The 18696-nt window shown below is 42.5% G+C and overlaps 1 protein-coding gene across 2 annotated transcripts in view; it reads right to left on the bottom strand.

Annotated features, from left to right (window-relative positions):
* Positions 1-11765: 11765 nt before the first annotated feature.
* The window catches only part of LOC142582051 (uncharacterized), a 63230-nt gene continuing 56299 nt past the window's right edge, over positions 11766-18696 (bottom strand). For both annotated transcript variants that reach the window (XM_075691471.1, XM_075691473.1), the window contains one exon: positions 11766-12582. In XM_075691471.1, coding sequence (XP_075547586.1) covers positions 11854-12582 — 729 coding nt within the window. In that variant the 3' untranslated portion in view covers positions 11766-11853. The remainder of the gene's footprint in view (positions 12583-18696) is intronic.

Below are 18696 nucleotides of genomic sequence, written 5' to 3'. Positions count from 1 at the left end.
TATGTGTTCCTTGTGTGTGTTTGAAGACAGCTCCCCACACAGTAGCGATTCCAGCATTGCTGCCCAGTGGTTTAGCTCGCCGCAGTTTGAAGTGCAACAATATATAAGGAGAGAAAGCTGCATTATAGCCTTGTTGCAAACAAGAATATAACGTGAAGTGCATTCTGAGGAGAGAAACTATCAATAAAAATTTCATGATGCACCACTGTGCAGGGTTTTATACAAAGTCAAATACATTTAGTGCAAATATCACGCTACGATAGTGCACAATGGTGGTAATCTGTAATAATATAAAAGGTGCCTTAATGTTACAACAAAAGTTGACATAATAATAGCCCTGTAAATTTTAGCATGCAGGGGCACCACTTGGTTAAACAATAGTGATGTAATGTCTATGTGTACAAGTATTACTCATGCGTTTCTGCCATTGTTCAAATGGCATAAATGAATGGGTAATACTTGTATACATAGATATTAGATCACTATTGTTTAACCAAGTGGCTAAACTATGTCTGTCTCATACGAGATTAGAATTAAAGGATAAATTATATGTAGTCACCCTAACAGTAACAACTCATTTGAACTTCACAGTAAGTACACGCCAGTTGATGCCAGCCTCCCCCAATCCTAACTGTGCTGCATGCTTTACAGAGAAATTATAGTGGTATCACTTAACTCTGAAGCTATTCAGGACTGTAGCATTGTAGAAGACATCTACAAATGTCCCATTTCATGTATAACAGCCTGAATCGCTTGCACATCTTACCAAGTGCAAATTAGAATAACTTCTTGTTTAGCATTTTTGCCTGCTAGACCACAATCCATTGACATCAATACATTAACATATTACCTCAAAGAACCTAATTCAGCTTATAGATTAACAGCTTCGAATACTGCCACAGCTGCATTCTGTCATATACGTCACAACCATAAAGGAGTGCTTGTCCACCAGCACTCCAATGTCACTAAGAGTGATCACCTACACAACTAAGTATATGGTCATGATTCAGATAGCAAAGAGCGAAGAGAAAAAAAAAATCGCTCACTTTGAGAGCTACAATACTGCGATAACTTGCGAGAAATGGACCCATTGCAGGCAGCAGACCTCTTCTCAGCTCTAGCAGAACAACAGCAACTTGCCTTTCAGTAAAAGAAAATGAGTAATTAGTAATGATAAGTTACCTTGTTTATTTTCTAAGTATCAATACAATGTGACTTTCAAGCAAATCTACTCTCCGCTTTAGTAATACAACTGAATTATTCGTAAAACAGAGTCTATGATGATACCATTCGCATCTCTTGTATGTCCAAATGTTTTCGCACTGACACACCGTTTACTGCTTGCTTACTGACACGAATATCTTGACTGCCCAGACATTATTCGAAGCAACACTTCTTGCTGCACCGCAAAAAGTTGCACCAAGGAAACGCAGCGGAGCAGCCAGAGCGAAGAATTTTTTTATATGGTTACAATAAAACGTGCACCCAAACAAGAAAGTAACGATCACAGGTGGTGAGCCACTGATAATGCCTCGAACGTTTATTTCCGTATTCTAACAGAAGTTCTTGTATCGGATACAGTATGTTCTCAAGCCAATACAAGCGTCAATACAAGTGCGCAACTGAACGCAGTTTTATTCTACGCTTTTAACGCGAGTGAGCAAAAGGTTAGAAGTACCAAACAGAAATTGCGACAGAGCCGATCGCGCTACCACTGGAATCGATCTGAAAAGATAGGGTGATCCTTTTCCCCATTCATGCGTCATTTTTGCCCTAAGACGTTGAATAGTGGTCTTTTGAAAGAATATTTCTATTCGCGACACCGGCTTACCACACATAATTTTAACACCTACGTTATGCAAACCAAATAAGATTAAAATGGCCTTACCTCATGAGCAAGTTACGAGCGCGCGTAGACTGTTGAACACCCGTTGAGAGCCAGCAGGCTATCCGTGTCCAAGCGCATGCGTGCACCCAAACACAGGACAACTTCTTCGATGCCGCAGCGTGCAGAGTTTTGTAGACGAAGTGAAAGACATCCAGCGCAAATATCCCCGCGTGATGACGGCAAATGACGAGCGCCCAAGCGTACACCATGCGGCGACGAATTCGGAACTTTGCCAATTCAAACGTGCCGAGATCCAACCAGCGTAACCATCCATCGTTTCTGTTCTTCGCTCCCGATGCGTCAATCTCTCTTTCTTGGGGTCTTGCTCCACTCTTGAGTACAAATCAAGAGATATTTATGGCAAACTAACAACTTTTACACCACGCCACGATAAACGCCGGCTGACTTCACATCTGCCGGTTCGTCCACCACTCCTAACGGAAGCGCAGCGCGCGCTGCCCCCTGGTGCCGCCCTCTGTGAGCGAGGAGAACAGAACAGAATCGGTTTCGTTTTCGCATTTGTGCTCTAGTTGCTGGAACTGCAAAATAATTCCTTGACAATTAATTTAATTCTAAAAGAGGAGGACGCTTTCTCTCCCATAAGTTAGTGCGTTTTATACAAAGGGAGAGAGAATGCAAGAAGCAGAAAGGCAGGGCGGTCAAATCAAATCAAATCAGTTTATTTTTCATCTCAAGGATGAGGGCAGGCTCGGGATAAAAGTGACATCAGTCACTTGAGGGGAACCCGAGCCTCCCTGATACATGGAATGCATTGAGGACAGACGAACCGTTGAGACAACCAAACCGTTTGCTACTGAGGATAGCAAAGCACTGTGCTGCAATGAAGTGCAAAGCAGTGCACTGCGATACGTCCATAAGCTCTAGTATAGTGATAATTTGGGCTGGTTGGTGCGTGTAATGAACGGGTAAATAATGAGGTAAGTCATAACATTTACCCATGCATAAACACATGGAACTAATGGTGTTGCATTCTAGGTCAAAAAGAAATAAAGTTTAATCGGCACATCTCGTTACTGGGCATTCTTTCTTTCCGTATTTCTTTTCTTCTTTTTGACAGTATACACAGTACTAGCAGTGTAATAGGTCCTTCATCTTCAGACACCTTCCGGTAGTTTGCACACATGTCGATGCATGTTCGCGTTCGTTATTCTGCCGTAAAAGAATGAGCGCGCTTACCGGTCTTCTTTCAAGATGAAGTGCCAAATGTTTGCGATTACATCTTACCGCAAGAATTAACACATGAACAGTGAAGATTATGCGTAATCTATTTGTGTCAATAAGTGGGCAGTTTTTGTTAGAGACGAGATATTTTGTAAATATTATGGGAAGGAGGTAGACCAACTACATAGCAGTTCAGCAATGCCCTTTGGCACTTAGGTTAATTGCTTGCCGCATTCGAAAATTCCATCCGACCGTTGTGCTTGGATCTATAAGCCGCCAGTCCCCTTCGAGTCCATTTGTTGCCAAATGAAAGCGCAGTTAGGGTCATTATACCACTCCCTGCGTTTCGGTACTGATTTATAGTGCGCACAATTTTTGGCGTAAGGAGCACCAATGTCATACCCAGTGCACCAGCACCTGAGTGCCGCAAGCTTGTTTACGTATGCACGTATGCTCACGGCTCTTCGTTCACTTAAAAATATATGCTGTATTATTAACTACAAAGCGCTTAATTTCAGAACATTGCGAGAACACGCTAATACTTGCGCATATGATCAGCCTTACAAGGCCCATATGCGCGGCAAACTGCGACCGGAATAGAAGATGCGTATATATATTTATGCGATCTGTTATTGCAGCTTTTGGTAGAAGGCTAGCTCTCACATCTTGTACGTATCTTCATAATGCGTACGGTTTGCGTGTTCAATAAAATATTGTTAGGTGAAACTTTGTGAGTACGAGCGCTCATTCAGACAGCTTAAATTTTCTGACAATATATGGATGTTCGCATAACAAAAATACGGAATTCTCTCTGTTTCATCCAAAACAGTGTATAGCCGTTATATGTTTGCAGTGAAATGTCCGGAAAGCTTAAAACGGAGAGCATTTTCCGTATAGTAATGGCAGATTTTGCCGTATTTTTGAAATATGACACACTTTCCGTATTTTTACCTGCAGTTCTCCGTATAATGACGGAAATTTTTTACAGTGTATAGTCCCTCATAGAACTTCCGGGAGACGAGCGAAAATTTCTACATTTCCAGAACAGAGTCGCTCGTCGCCATCGCGCACTACATCGCCCTCATGGTGTTTAGTCCTAAGACAACTGTTTTTGCTCATGTATTGAAATTGCGTGATTATATGCCTGATTTTATGTCTCCTGTTGCGGTTTCCGAGCACGGTGCGAATCAGAAAGGGTGCTTATATTTACGAACTCGGTGAATTGTCAAGAAGCGATATGCATCGGCATCGAATATAACGGCTGCTTTGAGTAATTACAATTTCAGGGGCGCTTTGAATACGCTTATTGTTATGGACATGCCTGTGCATTTGCTAATATGAATTGGCGTTTCAGAGTTATATGAACAGCTAAACTACCCTTCCTCTGGGGGTTACCAACGTAATGTGTGCATCTTGCTACTGCAACGCAGATCAAAATGTGTTATTGCTTTAATATTTGTAGTAAAGAAATAAAGTATCAAAATAAAACGTTGCTTTAATTCCGTGTTACCCGTCGTCGGTCGTACACAAAACACAGAGTTTGTCTAATAAACTAATAACTGCAGTCGAACTGCAACTTTTACTTGTCTTGAAGAATGTAAAATGCTAGATTTCAAACTGCAGCAGTCGTCGAGTCTGTCAAAAGTGAACTCCATTGCGCACCCCATCAATGAAAATAAGTTGATGCCTTCCAGTAAGCTTAGATGCAGGTTGCAGTGAACTTACTTGTTATTATTGAAATGTGGGTAAGATTGCCATAACAAGCCTTGTTGCCCTTTCTTTTAGGCACATCCAGTCATATCCACTGAACTGGAGTACCATATTTTCATCCCTACTGAGCATCATGTTTGGAGATATGATCTTCAAATTATGGCCTGAGCAGTGACACAACTAGAGTTATTGCGGGGAGCACACTGGGCACGTGCTTTGGATGTGTCACAAGTGGTGTTTGCGACACAGCTTATGACACCGACGTATGACATCTGACAATGACCAATATTCTATTTATTAGCAGGAGCATTTTAACATTGGTACTGAACGAGGATGAACTGTCGGTTATTTCTTTTTTGCTCAAATCTAAAAGTTGAAGTTAGTTTAGCAGTCGACTGTCGCAGTCATTTGGAAGTTGCGCATGCATTTCAGTAGAAAGAATAAGAGCTAGGACTTTCTTTTAGTGCCATGACCTTGACTGTCTTGATTTTGTTTTACGCCATCTCCTCGTGTTCACTTTTGCACACGATATTTTTCAGGCACCCGCTTTTTATAACGCAGGAAGGCAGCTGCAAGAACACAAGGATGTCAAAGAGCCAGCCCAGCGTGACTTCACCTAGCGCAGAGGAGCGCACGCCGAAGAATCAAAATACATTGCCACGTAATTTGGACAAGAAACCTAGAATGTGGGTATAATGTGTGGGTGTACCATTTGACTAAATGTCAACAAAATCAAAATGCAGTATGTCACACCAAGATAAAAATTCTCACGTCCTTAGGCAGTCATAACTTGGTATATTTGTGTAATGTCTCTGATAGGAAAGTCAAAATCAAGTATGCCCTCTGGAGACAAACACATAGGAGCAAGGGCCATTGAAAAGGTAAAAATGTGTTTCAAAGAAAGCTGATTAGTTTTGTGAGAAGTGACAACTTTCTGTCTTGCCTCTCAACAGATATATCGATGTGACAAAAAGATAGTGGTACAATGAAATTGCATATTTGCTTACTGACATGGTACATACTTGCTATGAGCACGGTGCCTGTGTTCACTATCAAAAGGAACAGCTCATGCTTGGTTAGGTGCTTACATATATTTAACATTTACCAGCTTTAATAGCTTACATTTAACAGCACCTGAATGCAAGGATGCAAATACAAACCACTGTGATTTTGTATTTTAAATGCTGACATGAAGCAGACAGATTTTCATATCTTCCTTTTATCTGTTTTTACAACTAATTTCAGAATTGCCATTTGTTGGGCGTGTTGGTAAATTGAAAGCATATTTAGCGCCAGCAAACAAGGATGCATTGTGTTGCATTGCAGCGCATTGTGTTGTCGTCTCCCTTCCCTCCTTGTTTGCTGGCGCTAAATATGCTTTTAATTTTAGAACTATGGGTGCCTTTTACGTTCTAGAAAGGGGAAGGGGGAAGAGAATCCCATGTTTAAGAAGTCATCATCGTTTACTTGCATGCTCACGAAACTAGTTCATTAGAACCGCTCATGTCTCCCGAAGCGAAAGCAAGGAGCAATGAAGGCTTTTTAATGTGTAGACCTTGGTGCACACCTTACGTATTAGATGTCGGAGGGTCACTTGGAATTGAAAATTATTTGAAAAATGTAAAATTGTAGTTTCTCCTGTGAAATAGTCATATGATTGCTTCTGGCAGGCATTTGACATTTTGATTAGGGTGACTCAATCTTCGTGCCAACCAAGTATGCTAGTGAAGGTACAGATGCGTTCAATGCAAAGAACTTAGAGCATCTGAGTAGAACACTTGTTCAACAATTGGAGGATGTGAACGTATAGTGTTAAGAAAAAGGCCCTTAGCTTCATGGCTTCTGTAGACATTTTTACAAAGCAAAATAAAATTAAAGCATTTTTGAACATGGTAAAATTCTGAACTTAAGATAGAGTGCAGAGTGAGGCCATGCATTACCCTACCCAGACACATATGTACGTGTTTTGAGAAGAAGATTCTGTGAAGTGCGATAATGTTTTTTACTTTAGCACATCTTAACCACTTACGCAAGAAGAAAGCTTTGGTTTCAGGTAGTTGGTTCGTTGTGCAAGTATATGCATAGTCGCACGCTAAAATCCGCGGGCATGGAAGGGATATGCGAAGCAGGAAGGTGCCATTCTTACTTCATGTTTTGCTTATTTGTTTGTCTATTTATGCATTTCCGTGCCTGTACTTAGGCTTATCTTGCCTTTGATGCATCATATTCATCACATCTGATTTTGGGTTCACATCTGAAGCCATGCTATACTTTATTTAGATTGCATATTCAACAAGTCACAATAATTAATCATGTAATTATGCAAGATGCTCCTCAGAAGTATAGCCTTCTTACGTACTGGGAATGAAAAGCTACCATATATTTCAAAAAATTTGATGCGCAAGATTTTAATGGCAATGCTCCTTGCAGTTTTGGACTAATTTGCTACACACTAGATAATAATTTAAATTTAATTTTATTTATTTGTGAGAAAGTGTAGCGGATCAATCCCGACAGCACCAGGAAACTACTTTCGTGAGGAGGCCAACCGAGAAGGAAATATGATGCGCTTCCGTACCGCTTTGAGACCGTGCATGATATTGCTGCAGGACCACGACAAGACACACTTAAAAACAATGGGGTGCAGCCCATATGTGAATAACTTTATGTGAAATATAAGCAAAGCTAGCTAGACCAGCGGCCTCATGAGAATATACAATAAATTTCTAAATGCACTGTACTCTCTCTCAGGAACATCCATACGCTGTACAGGACGTTATCAAATGAGGTGCTGTCTCAGCATATGGCACACAAAAAATTTTCTTGAAACATTTATCTACATTACCAGCCCCATGCTTAGCAGCTCATCTGTTAACCTCTGCCATATAAGTGCAGGCGTTTTCTGCCGGAAATGCGTTTGCTAGCCAGTCATGTGGCGCATATTTCTCTTGGATCATAGTGTCAATACTTGGTGAGTTTGCACACGTTTCTTTTGTTTAACTTTCCATTGTATACTTTATTTTTGAAAAGGAGCCGATTGAAATTAATGGATCTTTCTAGACTATAGTACTGATGAAACTTTAAAAAAACATACTCATGTTTTATTAGAAGATGTCTTCTAAAGCTCACGGGCATCTTTCCAATCTGATGTTAAGTGTTTGTCAGTATGTTTCTCAAATGATTATTCAGTTTGTCTTGTGACTGATCAATAAAGATTTTGACCTTTTAAGGGAGAAAATGTGTTATTTGAGTAACTCCGCGACTACAGATTACATCCCATTCACCAAGCATAAGTGCAGGAGGTGCTTATAAAGGAATCAAATATTCCCCATGTGTAAGTATTGCGATTCCCTATTATTATTATTATTATTATTATTATTATTATTATTATTATTATTATTATTATTATTATTATTATTATGTTATTATTAGTTGTGCCTGGCGGATCAGTACTGTGTTTTCTCTAGTTCGTGTTTTTGATGGAGATGGTGAGAGGAGTCTGTTGCGTTCGTATTTTAATCGCCGAAAACAAAGGCGATTACGCCGTTGTTTTCGATGTTTAGTCCTTACACTCCTGCGGCAATAGGTCCCGAGTCAGTTGTGTTGCTCGGTGTTTGAGGAATCGCAAACTAAGGCATGAGCTAGGTCATTGCACTGTATTACTTGGTCACCTGGCTGTCACTCCTGAAGAACCTGTATGCAATGTTTGTCAGTGTTGTACGGATCTGACTCGCAAGTCCCATTTTTTAAAGGCACCGTACGTAAGAATGGTGTTAATGTCAGTATGATCTGTGTGCAGGTAGATTGCTTCTGTAATGACGTGAATGTCTGCGTCTGTAGAAGACGGTACTGCTTTGGGAATGCGAGTTGTCTGGCTTCTTGATCACCTACTGGTGTAGTATAGCATTCTCAGAGCTATAGCCGGCGTATACCTAGTAGGAGCCGTGGCCTGGTGTAGCTAAATGATCGGTGCGAGCTTGTCGTCTACCTTGGTGACGGTGCACTTTGAAATCTTTTGGGATTGGTAGGACCTTGATGATCTGGTCTTCCATGGTGGTGGAGCAGGGTAGATACAAAGCAGATGTCGAGTCTCAATTTCCCAGGCTCGCTAGATTAGGCGCGACAGGAAACGACCTGCCTCCATGGTCAGTTAGTCTGAAAACTCTCAATTATGATGACGAATGCAAAGAAGAAGCACATTGAGAATTCTTAGGGATTAAACGAGGGTGATCGGCGGCGCCTAATGCAGCGGTATGAGCATGCGCAATACTTCGAAACTGTGAGCTCTTATCATTTCCTGTTTCACGCTAAGAAGTACAGAATCGTAGAGGTGTCCAAATGACGCAGTGACTTTCACTGTGATAACGTGAAAAGAGCGTCGGAGAGCATCGTTATCTCTGCTGCTCCAGCTTGCTAGGCTTTCGACGACGCCTCCGGGGCGCACGATCCTAGAGAAGCTAGGTTTTGCACAAGGAAACATAGCAAAAGACTTTGCGGACCTCCCACGGGACATCCGTGCCAAGATCATGGTCCGCCCTATACCCAGAAACGTACACCCCGAAAACAACAGGGGCAGACGACAAGCGAGAGGACAATTCCTTCTTAACCAAGCCTTGGCGAACCGTGAACGCTCAGCTTTTGTGGACGCGGCGGCATACACGGGAAACAAAGCTTTCGCAGTGGCGGTTGTGGACGGCCGTGGATCCACAAGATATGCAGCCACGGTAATTGCAAGGAAGCCTGAACAGGCCGAACAGGTTGCGATCGCTGTTGCGCTCACCGACGACAATCTTTCCCATATCTACAGCGACTCCATAGCCGCTATCAGAGCTTTCCAAAAGGGCACGGTCTGCGCACAGGCTCTCAGAATTGTTTCAAAGAAAGAGATTAAGAACCACTTCATATACTGGTTCCCGGCACACTTAGGACCAAAGATCGGCGACGTCCCCAACCTTAACGAGGCGGCACACGAGGCTGCGCGCGCGCTTACAGACCGCGCGGCTTCACCCAACCACTCGGAGAATAAGGACGCGCCCACTACATACAATGAAATCACTAAACACTACTATCTACAACGCAGACAGTATAGCACGCCACACCGCACGCTCACTCGAGCTCAAGGGGTTACACTCAGAATGCTACAAACAGACACATACCCCACTCAAAACAGATTACACCATTACATGCCTGGGCTCTACGACAAGTCTCATTGCACCAATTGCAACACATCCCTTAACGTATATCATTTACTCTGGCCGTGCTCGCAAGCTCACGTAAACTACGAACAGGACAAGCGCAAGTTTGAAGAAGCAATCCGAAGCGAAGAACTCGCTCCCCAACTCTGGGCCGTCCAGCAGGTCCACGACGCCGCCAGGAAACTCAACCTCCCGGTTCCGTCGTGGGAGACGCCCACTCCATGAGAGCCCAAAGCTCTCGTGGCCTGCAGGACCTGAATAAAGTTGATTTCCTTCCTTCCTTCCATGGACACGCACAACGTCCGCGCATGTTCTTTTTGCTTTCGGGAAACATACTCTGCCGAAAAGGCAGACGGCGACGCAGGGTTCCCAAAGCAACGACTTCGGAACATCAAGTTTCGATTGAGGAAGGTGATGTGAATGAATCAAGTGATTATGAGCTCTTGGTGCCAGCGGTATGAGTCCACTTAAGAGAAAGTGCGGCCAAGGGTAGCAAATTGCCCGTAATAGGAGGAGGTCACCAGACATCGAAGGAGTGCCGAAAATTAGTGTATTGCCATGTCCGAGGCAGGAACAATCTCAACCACCAAACACACCACTCGTCTTTCCTACATTGCGGGTTCTCTCTAGCCACCCGAAATTGTACATTGAGACATCTCTGCACTCGACACAGATTGAGTATATGGATTATAAAATTTTGGCATTTCTGACTTGAGGCAAAGTTCGATTGATAGGAGACGCCAGGTAGGTGCGTGTCCTATGTAAAAGTCACTTGCTCGCTTATAAGAAAAACTGTCATAGAAAACTATCACACACAAATATAGGTAAATTTCGCGAACAACAGAATTTAAAATCAAATTCTTACTTTGACCCCCAAACTCTGTTACCTGAGGCGATGCATCAGGGCTTCACAATTTTTAGACTTTAAAGATAATTCTTGCTTATATTTATTTGTTATCGGACCAATAAAGATTGATTCCCATTTGTTTGCATTCTGCGTATTCCTAAAATATGACAAATTTCCCTTTGTAGACAAGAAAAAATGTTAAGCAATTTCATACTTTGTGGAATTTCTGCTTTGCTATTGTAAACAATTCACAAACTAAACCAAAGCTGTTAAGCATCCGTCATACCAGGAATGAGTGTTTCTTTAATAATCAAAGATAGATGAATATAAGTAAAGAATTATATCTTTTTTAATATTTCCCAAGTGGTGTTTGCGGCGCATCCATTAAAACAAAATGCCAACAAGAAAATTTTCGGGGTTGGGAACGTAAGTTACAGAAATAATTGTCAGTATAACGAGATCAATCGCGTCTTTTTAGAAATAACTACAGGTGGTCGAGCACAATGTCCGTTGCGCTTCGGATGGAACGAACGTACAACCATGCATCTCTTCTATCTTGCAGTAATTGCGTTTTCTTTACATGGCGTACTATCACGTGCCGTAATTGTCTACTTACCTATGACTGTATGGATGCTGGTTGTTCATTTCTATGATTTCTGTTTACCATCACGAACACCCTAGAAAAAGAACGATCTTTATGTAGCTCGTGTAAAAATTGTTCTAGGCTGCCAGGTAAGCGGGTCCGTCAAGCTGCTTAGTCTTGTGGATTTTATACTGGTCTACAAATGTTTTTCGATGTATAAAATGCTTTAATTGTGATGCATACCTTTTCTGTATGTTGAACGGAACAACCTCGTCGTGGCGTTATATGTTGGAATTGACGTTTCTTCATTTTGTATGTATCACGCATTCAAAAGCATGCTCCTGCTGCAGTATGTTTGGTTGAGGAGGAAGTTTATTTTGAAAGGAAGGAAAAAATGCCCCAGACAGCCCGTTTGGCAGACACCATAATAAAGTCGCATACGGGTGCGTCACCCATCATACGTTGAGTCGCTATCGTCGTCTTGTCCATCGTTTTTTCTCGTTCGTTGCATGAAGCTTGAGAAGTAGCCATCACCACCACTGAATTGGCCGTACAAAATGCCGGTGTTGTCGGGGTTTGCCTGGGTCACGTGAGAGGGAGGCATCGTGTGAAGGCTAGCAGTTAAATCATCCGCCTGCATCGGGAAGCTGTCAGGGATAATTGTCTGCCATCCACCACTGACTCCGGAACCGGAAGCGGTTTGGTTTAGACGGAGTTGCGATGCCAGTTCGGTGGTCAGATCCATTATGGAGGGCGATGTCTGTGCCCCGCCTGGCGCGGTCGTGTTCGCTGACGCAGATAGTGAAACAGTCGTCGGGTCAGCACCAGCTCCGAGCTCCGAGTCAGTGAGCTCGCGAAGCCGTATAGGCATGGCTGATTCCAGGGGCGCCATGCGAAAAGTAGCGGAAGACATGTTCGGTGTTAACGGTGGCTCAGATGTATTTTCCCCACCGAATGTGAACACAGGAGGCTGTTGGCCTGAACAACGGTCAGATGAGTTTGCGATTGAGAGGGGCTCTGCGAAAGGAAGGAATGCTGCTTCGTTGAGGTGACCGGTTTCCGGTGGCATGTAAATTCCGAAGCGCGACTGGCCGCAGCACCTGTCAGCGCCGTGAATGACGTTGGCCCTGAGGTCCTGATCTGAAAACAACTTGAATGGCGGCGTGCTCTGTCGTGTCTGCAAATATAAGTAACATATTGTAATGCTGTAATGCTGACATCATTGTACTCACAGAAACATGGTTAAATAGTAAAATAACAAACTCCGAACTGTTTCAGTGCGAGAACCAATACGTTGTTTACCGAAGTGACCGAACTGGTAGAATTGGTGGTGGCGTTCTGCTCGCCGTTAAAGAATGTATTAATTGTTTTTTTGTGACCATTGATACCAATTTAGAGCTAATTTGGTGCTGTATAACTATTAGTTTTAAAAAAATAATACTAGGTGTGTGCTACCGATCCCCATCAAGCGACTCATCCTTTTGCGATGACTTATATGATTGTTTAAATAAGATTACCATGCGTTTCCCCGGAACTGAAATTATACTCTTAGGCGATTTTAATTTTCCTAACATTCTCTGGTCACATGTCAATCCCTTTTCTAATCCTTCGTCGGCCGAGGCCAATCGGTTCATTTCCATTTGCTCTGACTTCGGCTTATCGCAGATCGTCAGACTTCCAACACGTGTAGCACATAACACATCATCACTCCTGGACCTCATTCTAACGTCATCGCCCGATAACTTTTCTGCGGTGACACACATGCCCGGACTGAGCGATCATGACATCTTGCATTTTACACTTACAACAACACAACAAAAAACATACCGACAGCGAAAAAAGTTCCGAGATTATAAAAAAGCTAACTATCAAGCCAGCAACAGAGAACTATGCATATTTCTAGACACTTTCCTACCACTTTATCTGCAACGCTCCATAGAAACTAACTGGTCTATCTTCAAAAATAAAATAAGTGAGCTTATCACCAAACACGTACCCCTTCGATCCGTCTATGCTAACAATAAAGCACCATGGTATAGCACATATCTTAATCGGTTATCGAACAGGAACAAACGTTTATTCCGTACAGCGAAACATTCCTCAAAACAGACACATTGGCTAGCATATAAACACGCAGCAATTTCATATATTAAAGCCCTAAGGTCAGCCAAATTTTCATTCCTTAATTGTACACTTCCAAATTTATTGAAGACTAATCCAAAACGCTTCTGGGAAGCCATACGAGGCAACAACCATAAAACTGGAATCTCATTGCTAACAACTTCTGGGGAGCCAGTACCTGACCTATTGTGTTCTACCGTGCTTAACAATACCTTCACTCAGTCATTATCATCACCTCAGACCCCTGATCCGATGCCCGAGATAAAATCAACTAACTACCATTTCATGGATCCCATCGTTTTCGACGCAACTGGTATCAAAGCCATAGTACAAAACTTAAAACCTAAAGCATCATGTGGGGTAGATGAAATTAACACTATATTCTTACAAAACACAGCGGAATACTGTTCAATCCTACTAGAATCCATTTACTCACAATCTTACAACTCTGGCACCTTACCTTATGATTGGAAAATTGGCAAAGTAATCCCCATTCACAAAACCGGACCAACCCATGATCCACACAACTACAGACCTATTTCACTTACATCTGTACCATGCAATGTTATGGAGCATATAATATACACACATCTGGTTAATTTTCTTGAAAATAACAACTTCTTCACAGTTAAGCAGCATGGATTCCGTAAAAACTTCTCTTGTGATACTCAGCTTATCCTCTTCACTAATGCCCTACATGCCAATTTAGATTCTGGTTTTTTAACAGATTGTATATTTCTCGACTTCTCTAAAGCATTTGACAAAGTGAACCATGCATTGCTTCTTCATAAATTAGGCGTTCTAAACATCGACCCCTCCGTAATTAATTGGATTCGCGCGTTTCTGACATCACGTGTTCAATATGTAACCACTAATGACGCTAACTCACCTTTAGCCCCAGATGACTCCGGCGTCCCGCAAGGGTCTGTGCTCGGTCCTTTATTATTCCTAATTTATATTAATGACTTGCCCACTCACGTTTCCTCGAACATTTGTCTTTTTACGGATGACTGTGTCTTGTATCGTAAAATAACTAATTCTTCAGATATTCTACTAATTCAGGAGGATCTCAATAACATAAATGAGTGGTGTCGTACATGGCGCATGGAATTAAACATTAGAAAGTGTAAGACTATGAGGATTTCTCGTACTAACGTCATCTGCCCCACCTATACGCTAAATAACATCCCACTAGAATGTGCAACGTCATATCGATACTTGGGGGTTCACATTGCCAGCAATCTATCCTGGAAAACTCACATTGATCACATAACATCTAAGGCCACTCGCACGCTGGGATACTTTCGTCGAAAATTTTCTCAAGCACCATCATCACTAAAACTCTTATTGTACACAACTTACATTCGCCCACAACTAGAGTACGCGTCATCAGTATGGGACCCCGGTCATGACACCCTCATACACTCTCTAGAGGAAATACAGAATCGATCAGCCCGTTTCATTCTCACCAACTACCAAAGAACTGCGAGTGTCACTAACATGAAAGCTCTCCTTCACCTCCCGCTGTTATCAACCCGTAGAAAACTATCTCGCATATGTCTTTTCCATAAAATCTACTACCATAACACATATTTACGCTCTATCTTTGTCCAACCACCGCCATACATTTCATCTCGCATAGACCACCGCCAAAAGGTAAACATTCCGCACTGCAACACCGTCGGCTTTTCATACTCATTTCTTCCCCAAACGAGCAAAGATTGGAATAACTTACCCGCATTACTTACAAGCATTATTGGCACCAATAACTTTAAAAGCACACTTCAAAGCTTCATGTTATAAATAATTGTTGCGTTTGCTTGTTCTGTATAATAACTGCTTTTATGCCATTGTTTTACATTATTGCTTGTATTTTTATATCGTATGTTCTTTCCTTTCTTTATTTTGTTCCGCCATGTATTTTTGCCACGCTCACAAGTTTATATTTACCATTCTTGTTTTGTATACGATGTTTTTTGCCATGTTGTTTGCCTTCCCTCCTTATTTTGTGATTGCCTCTGTATTTACTTACTTTGCCCCTCCCCTCTGCAATGTACAACCGTACCTTGAGGGTATGATAAATAAATAAATAAATAAATAAATAAGGTAGGGTGAGGTAATGCAATAAACTAGTTTTCTATGCACGCATCCTCAACTCAACGTACCCACATGTACTCCTCATGAAAGCATACATATTAGCACTTCGAAACAGTGATGCTTGGAATCTACTCTGGCATCGAAAGAAGTTGAACGACCTGTTTTATACGGAATGGGGACAGAGCCTGCAACTTTTCCTTTTGCTGCATCAAGCACGAGATATACACAGTTAAAATTAAATTAAACTGTGGAGTTTTACGTGCCAAAACCACTTTCTGATTAAGAGGCACACCGTAGTGGAGGACTCCGGAAATTTCGACAACCTGGGGTTCTTTAACGTGCACCAAAATCTAAGTACACGGGTGTTTTCGCATTTCTCCCCGTTCGGAATGCGGCCGCCGTGGCCGGGATTCGATCCCGCGACCTCTTGCTCAGCAGCTCAACACCATAGCCACTGAGCAACCACGGCGGGCTAACACAGTTAGCGCAGCATACTCATTGTACAGACTCAAGAAAGTATGCAATTTACGTGGCGCGTCTTGCCCAGTTGCTTGAATTTACTGCGCTCACTATTTTTCGCTCAAGAATCCTATGTCTTGCCGATAAAGCACATACCGTTCTTGATCGGACCGTTAAGCGTTGCAGAATGGAAAGGCGCGCAAGATGGATGACGATTATCGTTTGAAGACGACATAAACCACAAAAGGTGAAAACTTTTCTGAGAGTGTACCTGAAAGAGATGCATTGGCTTCGTTTACATGAACCCGATGCGAGCGAGTTGGTTGATATATCGGGCTGATAGAGCCCGGTGTGAGCATGTTTGCATGAACTCGGCTCACAGGTGCATTAATGACAGTGGAATGCAGCGTAGAGGTGAGGTATCAATGCTTTCGAACGAAACTTGCCTTTAGACACACCAAACTACGACAGCTTTATTTCATGGTTTCTTCCATTACATGGATTAGGTTGCGCTACACATACCTCGTCTTTCGATTATCCTGATACCATTCCCAATGACGGCCTGTAAGAACGCCGATGTCTCAGTGGTACCACGCAAGTCTTGCACGTGGCTTATCCTAAGCGTCCGCGTCTACATCCGTGCTGCCATTGGTGAGGCTGGATCAACCTGCGCCTTGCATTTAGGCCGGCTGAGCGCCCGTTTGATGATTGCCCAGCACGACTACATGCGTTTAAACGAACTCAAATAGCCTATTACAAAACGACGAGCCGTTTAGACCCACTTCTGCTCTGTTCAAGTAAACGGCTTGACTATACACGATGCTCAGAAGGAACGGTGACAGAAGCAAGGAACGGCAATGATGCTAGACTTTCACAACTGATGAAAGTTTATTTTAGCGCGCGCGCCAGCGTTTATGTAGTAACTTGTGCATCAGATGGCCAAAAATAAAAGAAATTACGCTGGGCACGTGTAAGCATAAACACGGTAATCAACGCAGCATGACGCGAAAGCAATACATCGATTACCTACACGCTTGAAACCCATGAAAGGAAGCTCAATTGCCCTGACAGGTAAAGAAATGTCAGTTGTTTCTAAGTGGTTTCTCCTTTATGTCTTTACAGCCCTATGTTGTCTCATTGACTATATGAGATGCCTACACGTACTCCGTATATTTTATTGTATGGAAAGTCGCATTCTCTATACATCATTACCTTATTTGTTCATAACAGTGTTCATTTTATATTTAAACGCTCGCACCTGCACCGAAATAAGTTATCTTCTGTGCTCATAGCACTGTGTCGTTGTTATCTTCAGTCCGTGTTCTTGTTGCACTTTGTTTAAACTGAGTCAATTCCCATTTTCAAACAGAGTCTTCATAGCGCTAGAACAGGCCGCCATTGGAATCTGAACCTGGCAACGTTTAACGCTAGAACGTTATCTAGTGAGGCGAGCCTAGCAGTGCTATTGGAGGAATTAGAGGGGAGTAAATGGGATATAATAAGGCTCAGTGAAGTTAGGAGGACGACAGAAACATATACAGTGCTGAAAAGCCAGCACGTCCTGTGCTACCGGGGCTTAGCGGAGAGAAGAGAACTAGGAGTCGGACTCCTGATTAATAAGAAGATAGCTGGTAACATGCAGGAATTCTATAGCATTAATGAGAGGATGACAGGTCTTAGTGTGAAACTTAATAAAACGTACAAATCGAAGGTCGTACAGGCCTACGCGCCTACATCCAGTCATGACGACCACGAAGTCGAAAGCTTCTATGAATACGTGGAATCGGCGATGGCTAAAGTCAAAAGAAAATACAGTATACTGGTGGGCGATTTCAATGCCAAGGTAGGCAAGAAGCAGGCTAGAGACAAGTCAGTGGGGGAATATGGCATAGGCACTAGGAATAGCAGGCGAGAGGTATTAGTAGACTTTGCAGAACAGAATAATATGCTGATAATGAATACCTTCTTCCTCAAGCGGGATATCCGAAAGTGGACGTGGCGGAGCCCAAATAGCGAGACTAGAAATGAAATAGACTTTATACTATGCGCTAACCCTGACATCATACAAAATGTGGACGTGCTCGGCAAGGTGCGCTGCAGTGACCATAGGGTGGTAAGAACTCGAATTAGCCTAGACTTGAGGAGGGAACGAAAGAAACTGGTACATAAGAAGCCGATCAATGAGTTAGCTGTATATAGGGGTATTCCGGATCATGCTACAGAACAGGTATTCGGCCTTAACTCAGGAAGAGGATCTTAGTGTGGAAGATATGAACGACAATCTTATGGGCATCATTAAGGAATGTGCCATAGAAGTGGGTGGCAAATCCGTTAGACAGGATGCCAGTAAGCTATCGCAGGAGACAAAAGGTCTGATCAAGAAACGCCAATGTATGAAAGCCTATAACCCTACAGCTAGAATAGAACTTACAGAACTTTCTAAGTTAATGAACAAGCGTAAGACAGCTGACATAAGGAAGTAAAATATGGATAGAATTGAACATGCTCTCAGCAACGCAGGATGCATAACAGCAGTGAAGAAGAAACTAGGAATAGGCAAGAATCAAATGTATGCGTTACGAGACAAAGCCGGCAATATCATTACTAATATGGA

Source organism: Dermacentor variabilis, chromosome 5 (genome assembly GCF_050947875.1).
Source record: "Dermacentor variabilis isolate Ectoservices chromosome 5, ASM5094787v1, whole genome shotgun sequence".
NCBI classification, from domain to species: Eukaryota; Metazoa; Arthropoda; class Arachnida; order Ixodida; family Ixodidae; genus Dermacentor; species Dermacentor variabilis.
This window is presented reverse-complemented; position numbering and strand designations above follow the sequence as displayed.